General features: G+C 47.6%; 1 protein-coding gene across 1 annotated transcript in view; it reads right to left on the reverse strand.

Moving 5' to 3' along the window:
• DENND2A (DENN/MADD domain containing 2A) overlaps positions 1-7870 on the reverse strand; it is a 37707-nt gene extending 29837 nt beyond the window's left edge. Inside the window, exons 1-3 of the mRNA XM_009577745.1 lie at positions 7800-7870; positions 4857-6074; positions 3686-3813 (exon numbers count right to left, since the gene is read on the reverse strand). Coding sequence (XP_009576040.1) covers positions 3686-3813; positions 4857-6074; positions 7800-7870 — 1417 coding nt within the window. The remainder of the gene's footprint in view (positions 1-3685; positions 3814-4856; positions 6075-7799) is intronic.
• Between the last annotated feature and the right edge of the window lie 5571 nt (positions 7871-13441).

A 13441-nucleotide genomic window follows, 5' to 3' on the forward strand; every position in this document is an offset into this window, starting at 1 on the left:
GCCCTGGAAGTCCAGCTGCTCACTGGACAGTGTCCAAACCCTGACACTGATGTATGCAGCCATAGGAACATATCACAGATACTACAGATGGAAAAGACCCAGTGAGTCCTCAAGTTCATTTCCCTGTCTTCAGAGGAGCTGTGAGGTTCTCATGCATATCAGTCCATAATTATATTTCCTTCTTTCCAGCCTTCTGCTTAGAATTGTCCAAATGAAACTGTGAGCTGAAGGCTAACATAAAGGTCCTCTCTCCTCTGTTTAAACCCCACGTTTAGGGGGACCTCTAGTCATTATTTAATTGGGGCTGAAGCGATGCACTGCTCTTGGGCTGACTATGCAGAAAGATTTAATCCACTCTCTGAACATGGATGTCTGTCACACTCACAGGTTTTCAAACACATCTACCAATCATGGACACCTCAATCTCACATGCCCCACTTTAGAAAGAGGGAAGGATTCACCTCACTTAACCCACGCCACCCAAAGTCAGGATGCTTTCTCCCTGGAGGGGAGGCGAGAGGGAGGGACACCTCTGAAGTAACATTCTGCTCATTCTTACCTAGGATCCCCTCAAAAACACAAGGCCTGAATGACCACACAGAGGTGTCCCTTTCTTTCCACTGATTCTGGAAATGAGGCACACAAATAATCTAAGTTTTAAACACCCAAAATTACATACAATGAACTTCTGACATCCCACTGTTCAGCAGTGCTGGGAAATGCAAACCTAGGTGTGTTCAAAAAGAACACACAACTCTGAAAAAGCAGGTTGTGACATCTCCATCTGAGCATCTAAGAAACCAATGACAAAGGCTTAGCTCAAGCATCTGCATGGGCAGGCAATTTGTTACGAGACTTCTCTCTTCATTGCCATCATTTCATGCCATCCCAGTGGACAGCTGGGACTCGAAGCAACTGCCTTTCTCTTATTGCCATGTAACACTTGGCTGAGAGCAAAGACTGGAGGTCAGTGATGCTGCAGGTCTCTGGAGCAGGGATGGGTAATGGCTGTAGGATCCGTTTAACTGGCGCGCTCCCACCTGCCTGCCCTGCTGGGCAGGAGTGCAGCTGAAGTCTTCAGACAAGGGCAGAAACCCAACTCTTTTCCAACACTGTCTTCTACAGTGGCTTGGTGATACCCAGCACTATAGTGGTGCACCGAATTCACCAAGGAGGAGAAGGTAAGCATGTGCAACACCAGCAAAGCAAGTCTGCAAGAACATCTTGTCAGCAAACATAGAATCATAGAATCATAGAATCATTAAGGTTGGAAAAGACCTCTAAGATCATCCAGTCCAACCGTTAACCCAACACCACCATGCCCACTAAACCATGTCCCTAAGCGCCTCATCTACACGTCTTTTAAATACTTCCAGGGATGGTGACGCAACCACTTCCCTGGGCAGCCTGTTCCAAGGCCTGACCACTCTTTCAGGAAAGAAGTTTTTCCTAATGTCCAGTCTAAACCTCCCCTCACACAGCTTGAGGCCATTTCCTCTCATCCTATCACTTGTTACTTGGGAGAAGAGACCAACCCCCACCTCGCTACAACCTCCTTTCAGGTAGTTGTAGAGCGCGATGAGGTCTCCCCTCAGCCTCCTCTTCTCCAGGCTAAACAGCCCCAGTTCCCTCAGCCGCTCCTCATAAGACTTGTTCTCCAGACCCTTCACCAGCTTCGTTGCCCTTCTCTGGACATGCTCCAGCACCTCAATGTCCTTCTTGTAGTGAGGGGCCCTGTCCCTGAAAGTGGCTCCACTTTCTAATTCCAATGGCACACTTCAGTACTGAAAATATACTTCTGCTGTCACATAACTGGGTGGACTGGAGAAAAAAGAACAAGCTTGGGTTCTGTTGCCTACCCCATCCTCAAACTGCTCGGCAGCATGTCCAATTAGCCTCAGTCTAGAAGAAAGAACACCGTTTCTCTCTTTTTGACAAACAAACCTTGTCATCCATCTGCCCAGTACAATTTCCAATATTTCAGGTAAGCAATGGCAAACGGGTAAAAAGATGGTGCACGAAGGGAATCTGTACGACCTGCTGGGAAAGGGAACGGTTCTCCCACCAACAGCTGAACCCTCCTTAAGTCACACATATGAATAATGGGTGTACGTATGTGCTTGCATGCCCTGATGGACACACAGGATTATCTGTTGGTCAGCACTAGTGTCCTGCAGCTGAAGTCTTGGTTCCCCCTCCATTGGTGCAGTTTTCACATGTTGTTTATGTTTCATGGACTATACCTGTCTGCAGTCTTGAGAAAAACAAAACTAGCTTTTTTTGAGTTATCCCTGTCTACGCCTTTTCGCAAGCTTCCATTGTAACACCACCAGGACTGCAGGAAACAATTAAAGATCACTGACTCCAGGCAAAGCCTCAACATGCAGCAAGAAAACAAAAAACCAAACATGCCCCGTTAGCTGACAATTACCCATAACTTTGTTTTCTTTTAATCCTTGCAACTAAAAGCTGGAGGGGAGAGGAATTTCAGCCTGGTATTTGAGTCCTCTGCAAGTTTGGGACACAGGGGTGTGCTTGTGTTTGAATGGATGGATTTGCCCATACAGCCACTCTGTAATGCTATCCATGTTATTCCAGCTGATGAGGTGACCCCTTACTCGGTGGTTTCTGAGACCTCCCACCATGCCCCAACACAAAAAAATCCAGCAGCTGCTCAGGTACTCCCTGTTCCTTTGCCCCCCTCCAAGTAAAGAGAAGAAAAAGGCAAACACTGGGCCCCTAGCTCCACAAACGAGGCTGACAGCTTCAAAAATGTCAAAAAGGATGGATTGGCATCACCTCTTTTGCCATCAGTCCCAAAGGAACATGATTCCTTTGAGAGATCTTTCTCATCAAGTATGATCAGATTTTATTCATATCAAAATAATAAAGCCCTTCCTGCTCCCAAGAAAGTGCAGCTCCTCTCACGCCAAACAACACAGACCACCTTTGTAGGATTACAGCTGTATGGCGAGAGCCGATGCATCTATTCTCTTTCTATTCTGCTAAACTCAGCCAAGAGCTTTACACAACACCAGCCTACAGCTACTAAAACTTCTTAAGGCTTTTTCAAGAGGGATGCTTCTATTCTATGTTCCATAAAAGGCCATCTAACTCACAATGTTAAAAAATACTACATAATTTGAGAGCGTTACGGGAAATAATCTTTAAAATGGCATTGCTCTGCCATCGAAGTTAGAGAATTAAATAAAACTCAATTTTAAAGATTGTGGGACCTAGCTGCTTGATTTCAATGGTACCTGGAGCCATACACAATCCTATTTCTGAACCATGGAATGGACTTCAAGGCTATATTTTCAGACTGTTCGCATTATCACAGCGCTGACAAGCTTACCACAACGGACAGACCAGAGCTGTGAGGATTAATCCACAGGACAAAAGGAAGACAGGAGAGATGCCAGCAAAAAATAAAAGCTGGTTCCCACATGCCTCAGGTTCATCTTTGAAGCTGATGAGTTTTGAAATATTCTGTCCATTTTTCTTATTATTTGCCAATAATCTGTGTAAAATGTGTCTTGGTTTGCATTTGGATAATAAACTTACTTTATTCAGCACCTCCAGCGAGTGCCTGTTGACCACGAGTCTTCTCAGTTACTCAAATTAGCAGTCAAATCCCTCCCCTGTCCAAAGCTCCTACCCAGTATGTCCTGTCCAAAGCTCCTACCCAGGATGTCTTCATAGACGTTCTCCTCAGATAAAGTGCGTGTGAGGGCCAGCTTGGTCTGCGCGTACCAATCCACCCGGCCGTTCTCAGATGATGACTGCAGCAAGTCTTCAAACTCGTAGGACTTCCTGCACCGTTGATGGGAGGGGAGAAGGAGCAAAGAGGAGAGTGATACAGTTAACCAGCATTTATAACCAAATCATGGCTAATTCAGTTCTCCAACATGCCACACAGTTGGCAATATGAATTACTGAGAAGAGAAGGTTTCATGGCCTCATCCCATATAAAGCATGAAAAAGTAACACTGACATCGGTTATTTTTATCAGCCACACAAATAAAGGCATTTTGGGGATGCCGTAGGTAATCTCGCTTGTCATGGCAATAGCACACTGCAAAGATGCAAATGTTAAGTGGCACATCCTGCAACACTGCACAGAACCTTAGGCCATAAGAGGTCCCATCTACAGCATAGATCCCACCCTTGGCAGGAATAGGAGGGCCCCAAAATCAGCTCTCTTTGAGCAATACAGGAAGGCAATACTTGCATGCAGGATGGTAAAAGGGTAAAAACAATTAAGTGTCCTCCTGCAAAGTTTCAATTTCCTTCCTGCACCCAAGCCAGGAATTTTTAGGTGACAGTTCATGCAGACGGCATTAGAAACAGCTGTGCATTTTACGCTCCCTACCCCAAAAATGTGTGACAATCATGTGGGAGGGGAGAAAAGGCAAGAAAGCACTTCAGAAGAATATATACATATCAGATTCAGTTAGAGGAATAGGCTTACTATGAACAGTGAAAATGCTGTGGTAGAGTTTAGAGATTATCATTCCAGACCCCGTTCCAGACCAGCCGTATTCATTTTGTAATTAAATAGATTTTCTGCTAAAAAACCAAAACAAAACCCCAAACCCCTCAATCTTGGGCTTGAAGGTTAAGCCACGTAATACAGTGACCTTAAAGCCCAAATCTGCCATGACTTATCCCTTCACAGTTATCCTGTGAAGTTATGCTGGCCACTCACCCGTTCAGAGATGATCGAGTGCTGGTTATGGCCAGCAAGGCTCTCTGGGGATTATGAGTAACCAGGGAAGATCTGTCTCTCCCAGAGAGATATGGGAAGGCAGGACTCCACCATCAAAACCAACACCTTTGTCAAACAGCCCGAATACCTGTGGTCGGCGTTGTTCTTGTGCTTCCCGCTCCAGAGCCTCCTGCTGACAGCTGGCGGGGGAGGAGAGGAGGGGAGAGGAGGAGGAGGAATGGATGGCAAAGGGGGTAAATTTCTTTTATTCCTAGCTGCTGGCACCCAGTCCTCTTCCCCCTCATGTTTGAAAGTCCGCCGGGGCTTTGGCAGTGGGTTGATGAAGGGTTTCCTCTCTGGCACCCCTGGCTCTGTGTACACGTTTTCCACCGTGCAGTCCTTGGATTTCACATGAGAAGTTCTTACCTCTTCTAGAGTCCCAAAAATTGGCTCACTGATTTCAGAGTCTAAGCCAAGAAGTCTTTTGTTGAGCTCAGCCCCACATATGCTCTCATGGCCCTCGGGAGCAGTGTGTCCTTGTATTGCCTTCTCTTGCAAGCACTGTGGGGAGTAGTAAGTACCGGGCAACTGTGGCTGCAGCTCTGCTGAGCAGTCTTTCAAAGCCTGCTCTAGCTTCTTGACCTGACTAAGCACTGAAAGATTCTCCTTCTGGACCTCCCACTTCCCACCTTTCAGGTCCTTGCATTTTCCAGGGCTGGACTCCACTTCCTCATCCTTCTGTGTTTCTCCCTTTCGCTCTGCTGCCTGCCCTGTGCCTTTCGGAGTTCCTGCTTTCCACTCATTCTCTTTGCCTGACCCTTTGCACTCCAGTTCCCAGTTCGTAAGTCGCTTGGTCTCCACTTTCCGAGTCGCCAGTGCTTCCCCACTCATCTTCTCAGTTACACAGGCCATCTTGTGCTCCTCTTTAACTCCCTGCTCCTGCCCCTCCTCCCTGCGAGGGGCAGACTGTGTTTCCTTTTTCCCTTCCCATTCTGAAATTTTGTCCTTGATGCTGAACGACTTATTCCTCAAGCCAATTTTTCCAGGTGACCGTATATTCTGAGTGACTCCTGTCTGTCTCCTGATGATTTTACTGTTTTCTTTAACGTTCAGATCCACAGATGGGTCACTGATGATCATTTTGGGACTAAGCATGTTCTGCTGAAAGCAGTCTAGCCTTGGATCCAGCATCAAGTTCTCCAAGGCTCCCAGTGGGTTCTTCACCACAGAAGAAACTGGTTCAGCTTCAGGTGTTAAGCCCAGGGTGACAGAGGCACCTTCAGAACATCTCTCACTCAAAAATCCACACAAAGGTCTTTCTAATTCCTTCACAGCTGCTGTATTGTTTTTATCTGCAAGCTTGATCCTACACACCAAAGACAAAATGAGAAGAAACATTACTGCCATTGCTCACCCTTGGTTTAGTCCATCAGCTCCACAAGCTCTACTTGTAAAACTGGTAACAGCAGAGGATGCTCAAACCAAGCACTTGAGAGATGGGCTTATGGGGGAGGACACTCAGGGAAGGGTGTATTCTAGCCAGAATACAATGCTCTCCTCTTGTTATGACTAAGACAGAGTTTGAAATTAAGCCTTTCTCTGTGGCAGAAGTAGGTGGCAGAGAGAGGTAAATTTCGTACATCAGACATGCTGATACCAATGAGAGGTTCACCAGCATTTGTGTTTGTGTGTGTGTTCAGAAGTGCAGTAGAGTTTTGGACATCGTCAGGGCATTAAACATGTCCACTGCAAATAAATGCAAAATGGACCATTGGCAAACAATAGCAAAATTGCTGCTCTTAAACAAGAGAAGAAAACGTATGATACAGCTGGCATTCCTCTAGCGCCTGCTCAGAGGATCTCTCTCGGTCCATCCAAATGTTCCCCAAATGCACATTAATGCACAAAGACTGCATTTTTATTATTACATTTCTATGGCCCTACCATCCCAGGCCACACGTGGGCTTGGGCTCCCATGCACCCAGGCACACTCCCTCGGCCTAGAGCACGTGATGCAGCACCCAGACACCTGATTCAACATTCTCAGAGCAAAGAATTAAACATCTTAACTGTTTGAGTCCAAACTGCACCAAAAATCCCTAATATATTTAGTCTAGGCATTTCCAAGTGTGTGATAACACAATATCAATATTGTGGTATTTTATTAATATAGTAAAGTTCCAGCTGAACAGACAGTTATTTCAACACAAAATGTTTCTGAACCAAAGCACTTAGCCATGTCTTTGGGGTTTGCCTGTGCTTGGGAAGGAGCACCAGGACAACACAAGGTAGTTCCTGGAATGAAAATCCCTATCATTAGTCCCATTTAACCATGATCCCAACACTGAGATTCAACTCAGAAAATTGCTCTATTAACTTAAATGTATCAAGTGTGCCTCTTCCAGAACTTAGCGCTCTTGTAAGAGCATCCATGTGGATACCCTGTGTGCTGGCAGGCCTCGAGCTTTGTCCTGGAGCTAAGCAATGCTGGCAGCCATTGCAGACTCAGTTGTAGTGCAAATTGAGTCTGGGACGGGTTTCTGAGCAGAAATGGGACCCAAGCCAGATACTGTTCTTCCCTAGCCTCACAGATATTTAACTCCTGGCTGTCTCAGTGACAACATCATGCCTTGGTTAAGAGCTGGCACAGTGAATACCATGGCCCTTCCCAAGGAGCAGGGTAGTTGGACTGCGCAGTAGAAACCAAGGTTGGACACTGGGAAAAACCTGCAATGGGTGGGGACAGTAGGGCTTGCCTGAGGAGTCTGCGGAGTCTCCAGCCTTGAAGATTTCAAGTACAGGCGGGGCAAACATGGACAGGGATGTCATCAGCACAAACGGTCTTGCGTCGAGGCAGATCTCTTCTAGCACTGTGAGTCTAGGACATTATGAGTCTGACTGGATGCTCAAATGCATAGCGTCACAGTCCTGAGATGGCAATGAAACCACCTGAGACATACAGGGTGTGTTTTAATGTGTAGGAGAGGGACAGTGCAGAGCAGAGAGAAATCTCCTTCCTTTGATTTTCTTTCTGTTGGGGATAATAAACACAAGCAAAGCACCCCGGCACTGAAACATGGAAAGCTCTCACCTCTCAACAGACTTGCAGACACTGCTTTCAGACTTGCTGCTCACATCGGCCGCCTTGCTAGCTGTCATCATGTCAGCACACAGCAGGGCAGCAGGTCACCTGCAGACAAGACACAAGGAAGAGGCGTTGCTCTGTGCTCAGCATCCTTCTCTATTCCTTCTGCACACACACACACACACACACACACGTTTCTCCTTGAAAACCAGGAGAAGACCAGGAGCAAGACATGACAGCTCTCTGAAGACAGCCTCTGTTTCCTCCTCTGCGAAATGGGAAGAGGGGTGATAGCATTACCCCTCAGAAGCCCAGGGAGGAGTCAACAGCTTTTGAGGGCGAAAATTATCTTTGACTCAGCATCAACTTCTGTACCATGACTTGAATATGGAGCACATTTTATGAAGGCTTTTATTATTGCCAAAATCTCAGTGGGTTTAGATTTTTTTTCCTTGCAGAAGACTAAACCAAAAACAATTTTGAACCAACCTGTGTTAAGGCCACATGACTGAAGTGGTCCCTGTGCGTGCAACACTGTCACAACAGCCCCAGCTTGGGACAGAAAACATTTTAGGCTGAAGAGACACTGCACTGCATCCACTGCTTTCCTTCTCTCTGGTGGGCCATGTTAGGCTGCTACTGATCTGCTTTCAGAGGACTACTCCTCGTGGGGGTAAGATAAATCAGTCACAAAAATGAGTCATTCTGTTTGCCTCATGATTTCTAGCATTCATGGAGTGACTGTCCCTCTCTTTCTTTTGAGTACTGCTGCTACCCGGTTAATGCAACAGACTCTGTCCTCTTTTTATTGCCCCACAATACTCTTACTCATTAAATAAAAAATAAAAGAATTATTCTGTTACTCTGCAGCACCATCTCTCTTCGCTTCTCAGGGTGGTCTGCTTGCTCTGCAGCACTGCAATGACAAGGGGCTCACCATCTCGTAGGCAATACTTGGAAAATCTGAAGTCTCTCAAATCTGTCCACTTGGCTGGTCTGCCAGATGCTGCCTCACCATGCCAAGCACTTGGCAACAAGAAAAAGCGCCTTGGGAAATTTAGTAGGTTCTTATCATCAAAAAAATAGAAACCATCACACCAGAAACAGTAACGAACAAAAGGATCTCTCGTTTCCACTGTTCAAGTATTTTGGGCAGAGAGAGGAAAAAAAGGGGGGGAAAAAAAAGCAGTCTTGTTTGTTCCCAGTTTTCTTTCCCTCCCTTTATCCCACACTGGCAATGTTCCTGAGGCAAGGAGTGAACTCTGGGTCAACTCAATGTGTACACACTCGGGGCAGCTCATTACTAACCATTTAGCGGAATAGACAATAAACCCCCTTGGCTCTTCTTCCTCGTTAGTAACTGGAACAAACACCCGCTTCGCTTCTAGACACAGAGCAGCCTTGCAACACTGTCAAGAAAATTTACCAGCCCAAGGAACAAAATCTATTCATCCATCCGTTAACTGTTATGGATTGAGAATAATGAAAAACTAACGATCGCTCCCGTCCCCAGCCAAAGAATGACTCACCCAGGCAGCCAAAGCAGATTCCTACAAAGCTGCAACAGGGGCTGCTCGCACTTGGCTTACAAAATCCCTAGAGCAGGGACGGCCTCTTCACTCATCGCTCATTCAGTGCCTTGCACAGCAGGGTCAGTGGCCGGAGCTCCTTGGCACTGCCTTTAGCAGTAAGAAACGTAACAGCATACACACAATCCCTGTGGCTCCGCTGCCACACCGAATGTTCGCTTGGGATGAGCTCCTCTGTCTTGATAAGATAACACAATTTCCCCATCAGGAAACTCCATCTCTCAGCCTTTTCCAACAGTCCCCTAACAAACACTGCCTTGAAAATGAACATCTGGGTATGAGCAAATGTGTGCTGGTGCTCAGCACAGTCATGTACCTGACGTACCTCCTGTGGGAGAGGCAAAAAAGAAGATAATACAGAGTAAGAGGTGCACTCATTTCTACATCTGTAGTGGATGGGACAGACCCCATTGCCCTTGGTGAGCAGAAGCGAGGCACAAAGCAGTTGCTGAGTGCTTCAAGAGTCTCTCATGAACGGAACACTGCTGCAATCATCAGATCAGCGTGACTTGGAGGCAAGGCCAGAGGGACATCTGTCCCCCCCTCAGCCACCATGTGTGGCAGGAGTAACCAAAGCAACACACTCACACTAGGCAGATTAAAGAGCGGGCCAGGAGCTTCCAAAGCAGCAACGCATCAGATGCTGCAACGTGACAACAACCAGGTACCTGCCGACACCGACACATCCACTGACAACACACGCCGCTCAGGGGAATAAAGTCATCCCTAGGAGATACACAGATTGCTGTGCCTTCACCGTTGAACAGCAGGGTATACGTTAGCTGGTAGTACGTTAGCTGGTCCAGCCCAAAAGAGTAAATATTTATCAAAACACACTGGAAGACATGAAGAAAAAAAAGAGTCATGTCTGGAATAAAATAGCAGAAAATAATACAGTACCTCCCAATTAGTCCAACAAGCCCAAATGAACTTCAAAAGTGATGGGATTATCTCTTCCATTAATAAGGTCACCAGAAACGACTTGCAGGCCTGACCCACAGGCATTCCCAACACCTGACAAGAGGAAGCTGGGAACGACAGTGATGGAAAATTGCCTCAGTAGGAAAACAAAGGGTAGATTTTCTCTACCGAGGTTTGGCGCCACAAAGCACCCAGAGTTAAAATGACAGTTCACTGCAAAGGGCAAGGGGAGCTCCTGTGCCTCCTGTCTCCCCACATCTCTGCTATGATCAGCCACACACTACCCCGATTGTGTGCTGGCTCTCTTTGGAGCACCTCTGTGACCTGCTATAGCTCACTGAGAGTTTTAGGCAAAGCTGCTCATGGAAGGGGTCCAACATGCACCCCATCTGGTACAAGAGAGGAGATGAGACTGTGTGGACAGGAGGGAAAGAAAAAGAGAGAGTGTGCCTGTAGGGATGAGGAAGGGAGACCTGCCAGAGGCTCAGAAGTGTTATCCAAAATGCTTTGCTTTCCTACCTCATGTCCAACGTGACCAGGGCCCTAAAACTGCCTAGAAGAACCACACAGGGCTGAGTCCAGTTAGCAGGCAACCCGAAAAGGACATACATACATCAAGCTGGTACTTCTTGACCGATTGCTGCTTTCTCTAAAAACCACTCAAGAACTGTCTACCAGCAATGGGAGGCACAGCCCCGCGGTAACCCGAGCCCAGGGCCACGGCTCCTGGCACATACATCCTGGAGCAGCAAGGCCATGAAAGGGGAGAGAAGATACTGAGCCCCATTTGGAGAGCCTCACCACTGCAATTTGTTCAGTAATCCCTGCCATTGTTTGGGGGAACAAAGCAGTCATCTGATATCATTTCAAAATTAAACTGGGAAAGGAAGGACAGGGGAGGAGACGGGAGGAAAGAGGGAGGGGAGGGAGCTCTCAAACCTGTTGGCTGGACCCTGGGAAGGATGTGAAGTCTCCCAGCAGAAGCCTCTCGGCGTATCTCCCACACGCACCCGGCCTCAAGATTCCCAGGGCCATGTGATAGGGGCTTCCTGCTACCAAGTGAAGCGAGACCTACCCCGACCTCTCTCTTCCAAACAGAGTTCCTGCCTGCTTTGTGTTCGCAAAGAGGCGTTTGTTTACTGATCTATCATTGGCATGCAGGAAACAGCCTTGAAATGAGCTGTAATCATCTGTCTCCAACAATAGCTGTTTGGCTTTCTTCTAATTTAAGTTTTCCTCCCGCCCCCCCTTCCCCGATGCCCTCTTCCCCACTTCCGATCAAAATGTTGGTTGGACTACACACATCTGGTTCAGGGCACTAGATACTATGCGATGTTTCCAAAGCAACCGGTGAATAAAAAAGAGGCGCTGACAGTAGGCATGCTCCCACCCCCAAAGGACAGAGAAGTCTTCCAGAGGAATACGAGCTAAACCCCTCCAGGGAGAGGAAGAAACCAGCTTTGCCCACTGCACTTGGTGCAACCACCAGATGATAACAAAAGCCAGAGGAGCACCCAATGCCCTGCAGTCCACACCATCAGAAACATACACAGACAGCGCACAGGTTGCACACATGGAGTCTTGCCTCCAATAAGGTCAGGCAGTGATGGCAGCAAGCTTCCCAGGCCTCCCATCCTTAGTATTTCGTTTGGGGGGAATAGATCAAGAATATCTCAAAGGGGCTTGCGGTTTGGGGATGGGTATTACCACTGCCACGTGCTGGAGGCCATGTCTCAAGATTTTCTTTGCTCTGTTTACTCTGCAGCTTGCACAAAAATCGGATCCAAGTCCATAACTGGATACTAGCCACACTGCTGGTGCATATAAACAATAAAGCTTCACAGCACCAGGAGCGACCCGCAGCTGGTCAAACTCTCCTCCAAGAAATAAAAAGACATGCTGCGTTTAAAGCCCACGCACACTTTCTTCTCCTTGGTGCTCACAGAAATGGTCTCTCCAATTACTTTCACGAGTAACCCCGAGCAGCCAGGCAAAGCCTGCAAGTAACACCTCTCTGCTCCTGTGCTTTAAAGAACAAAGGACGCAACATACAGACAGCAACAACGAGTCAACAATATATAACATACATATATAAAGAACAGGAAGGATGCCAAGAAGACAAAACACTAACAGGAAAATCATGAGTAAGGGGAAGCCAACAGTTAAAGCCTTCAAGGCTCCCTCCCCCAGCCCTTGCTCTGTTTGGAGCCTGTTTCCCTTTGGGGGAAGAAGCAGGCATGAGGACGTGTACTTGTGCACGAACAAACACACACAGAGGCCACTGCGTGGGCCCCTGTGCACAGTTCCAGCACCAGGCAGCGTCCCTGGGCCTGGGTACAAGCACACTGCCTTCCTGAGGTCCCCAGCAGCAGCGCGACCTCAGGGGTTGAACCCCCGCAGAGCGGGGAGGACACCAGCCAAGCAGGGATGTGGCTAGAGCTGAGAAGGGCAACGGGACCCAAAAGCAGGCTCCCTTGGTGAAACAAGATGTTTGCAGTGGGGGAGTCATTGACTCGAGGTGCCCAACGCCAACCCAGCGGCAAGGCAAGGGTTTTCTGAGCTCAGGGTGTTTGACCCAAAGCCCCACGACACGTGCCATGAGCCTTCCCTAGTGACAGCAGCAATAGTTTCTCCTCAGAGGACTTCCGTGAAGTCCACTTCTTTCCTCCCCCAGTCAGCCCTGCAGATGAGTGTACCGCAAGGTCTGGTACTGAGAGGGTGACCGAACATCAGAGAGGTTGTGGAGGCTCTATCCTTGGAGATAATCAAAACCCAACTGGACAATGTCCTGAGCAAGCTGTTTTACATGACCCCACTCTGAGCAGGGGGCTGGACTTGGCTATCTCCAGAGGTGCCTTCCCACCTCAGCTACGCTGCCATCCTGTGCTAGGCACAATTAGTTTCAGGCAAGGTGAGCTGTCACCTCTTTGCAGGCACTGATTGTCCTGGCCACGCGAGTCTCCTGCGGGCTATGGAGATTGAAGACACTAACAGCAGGATTGTTCAGTTCATCACACTTGTAATGGGATCCTAATTTTAGATAATGAGGCCCAAGTCATTTATTAAAGAAAAAAAAAGCAGGATAAACTTACGTAAACATATCCATGAAAGACCAATGACTGGGAAGTGCTATGCCCC

This window comes from Fulmarus glacialis, unplaced genomic scaffold, assembly GCF_000690835.1.
Source record: "Fulmarus glacialis isolate BGI_N327 unplaced genomic scaffold, ASM69083v1 scaffold5470, whole genome shotgun sequence".
In the NCBI taxonomy this organism is placed as follows: domain Eukaryota; kingdom Metazoa; phylum Chordata; class Aves; order Procellariiformes; family Procellariidae; genus Fulmarus; species Fulmarus glacialis.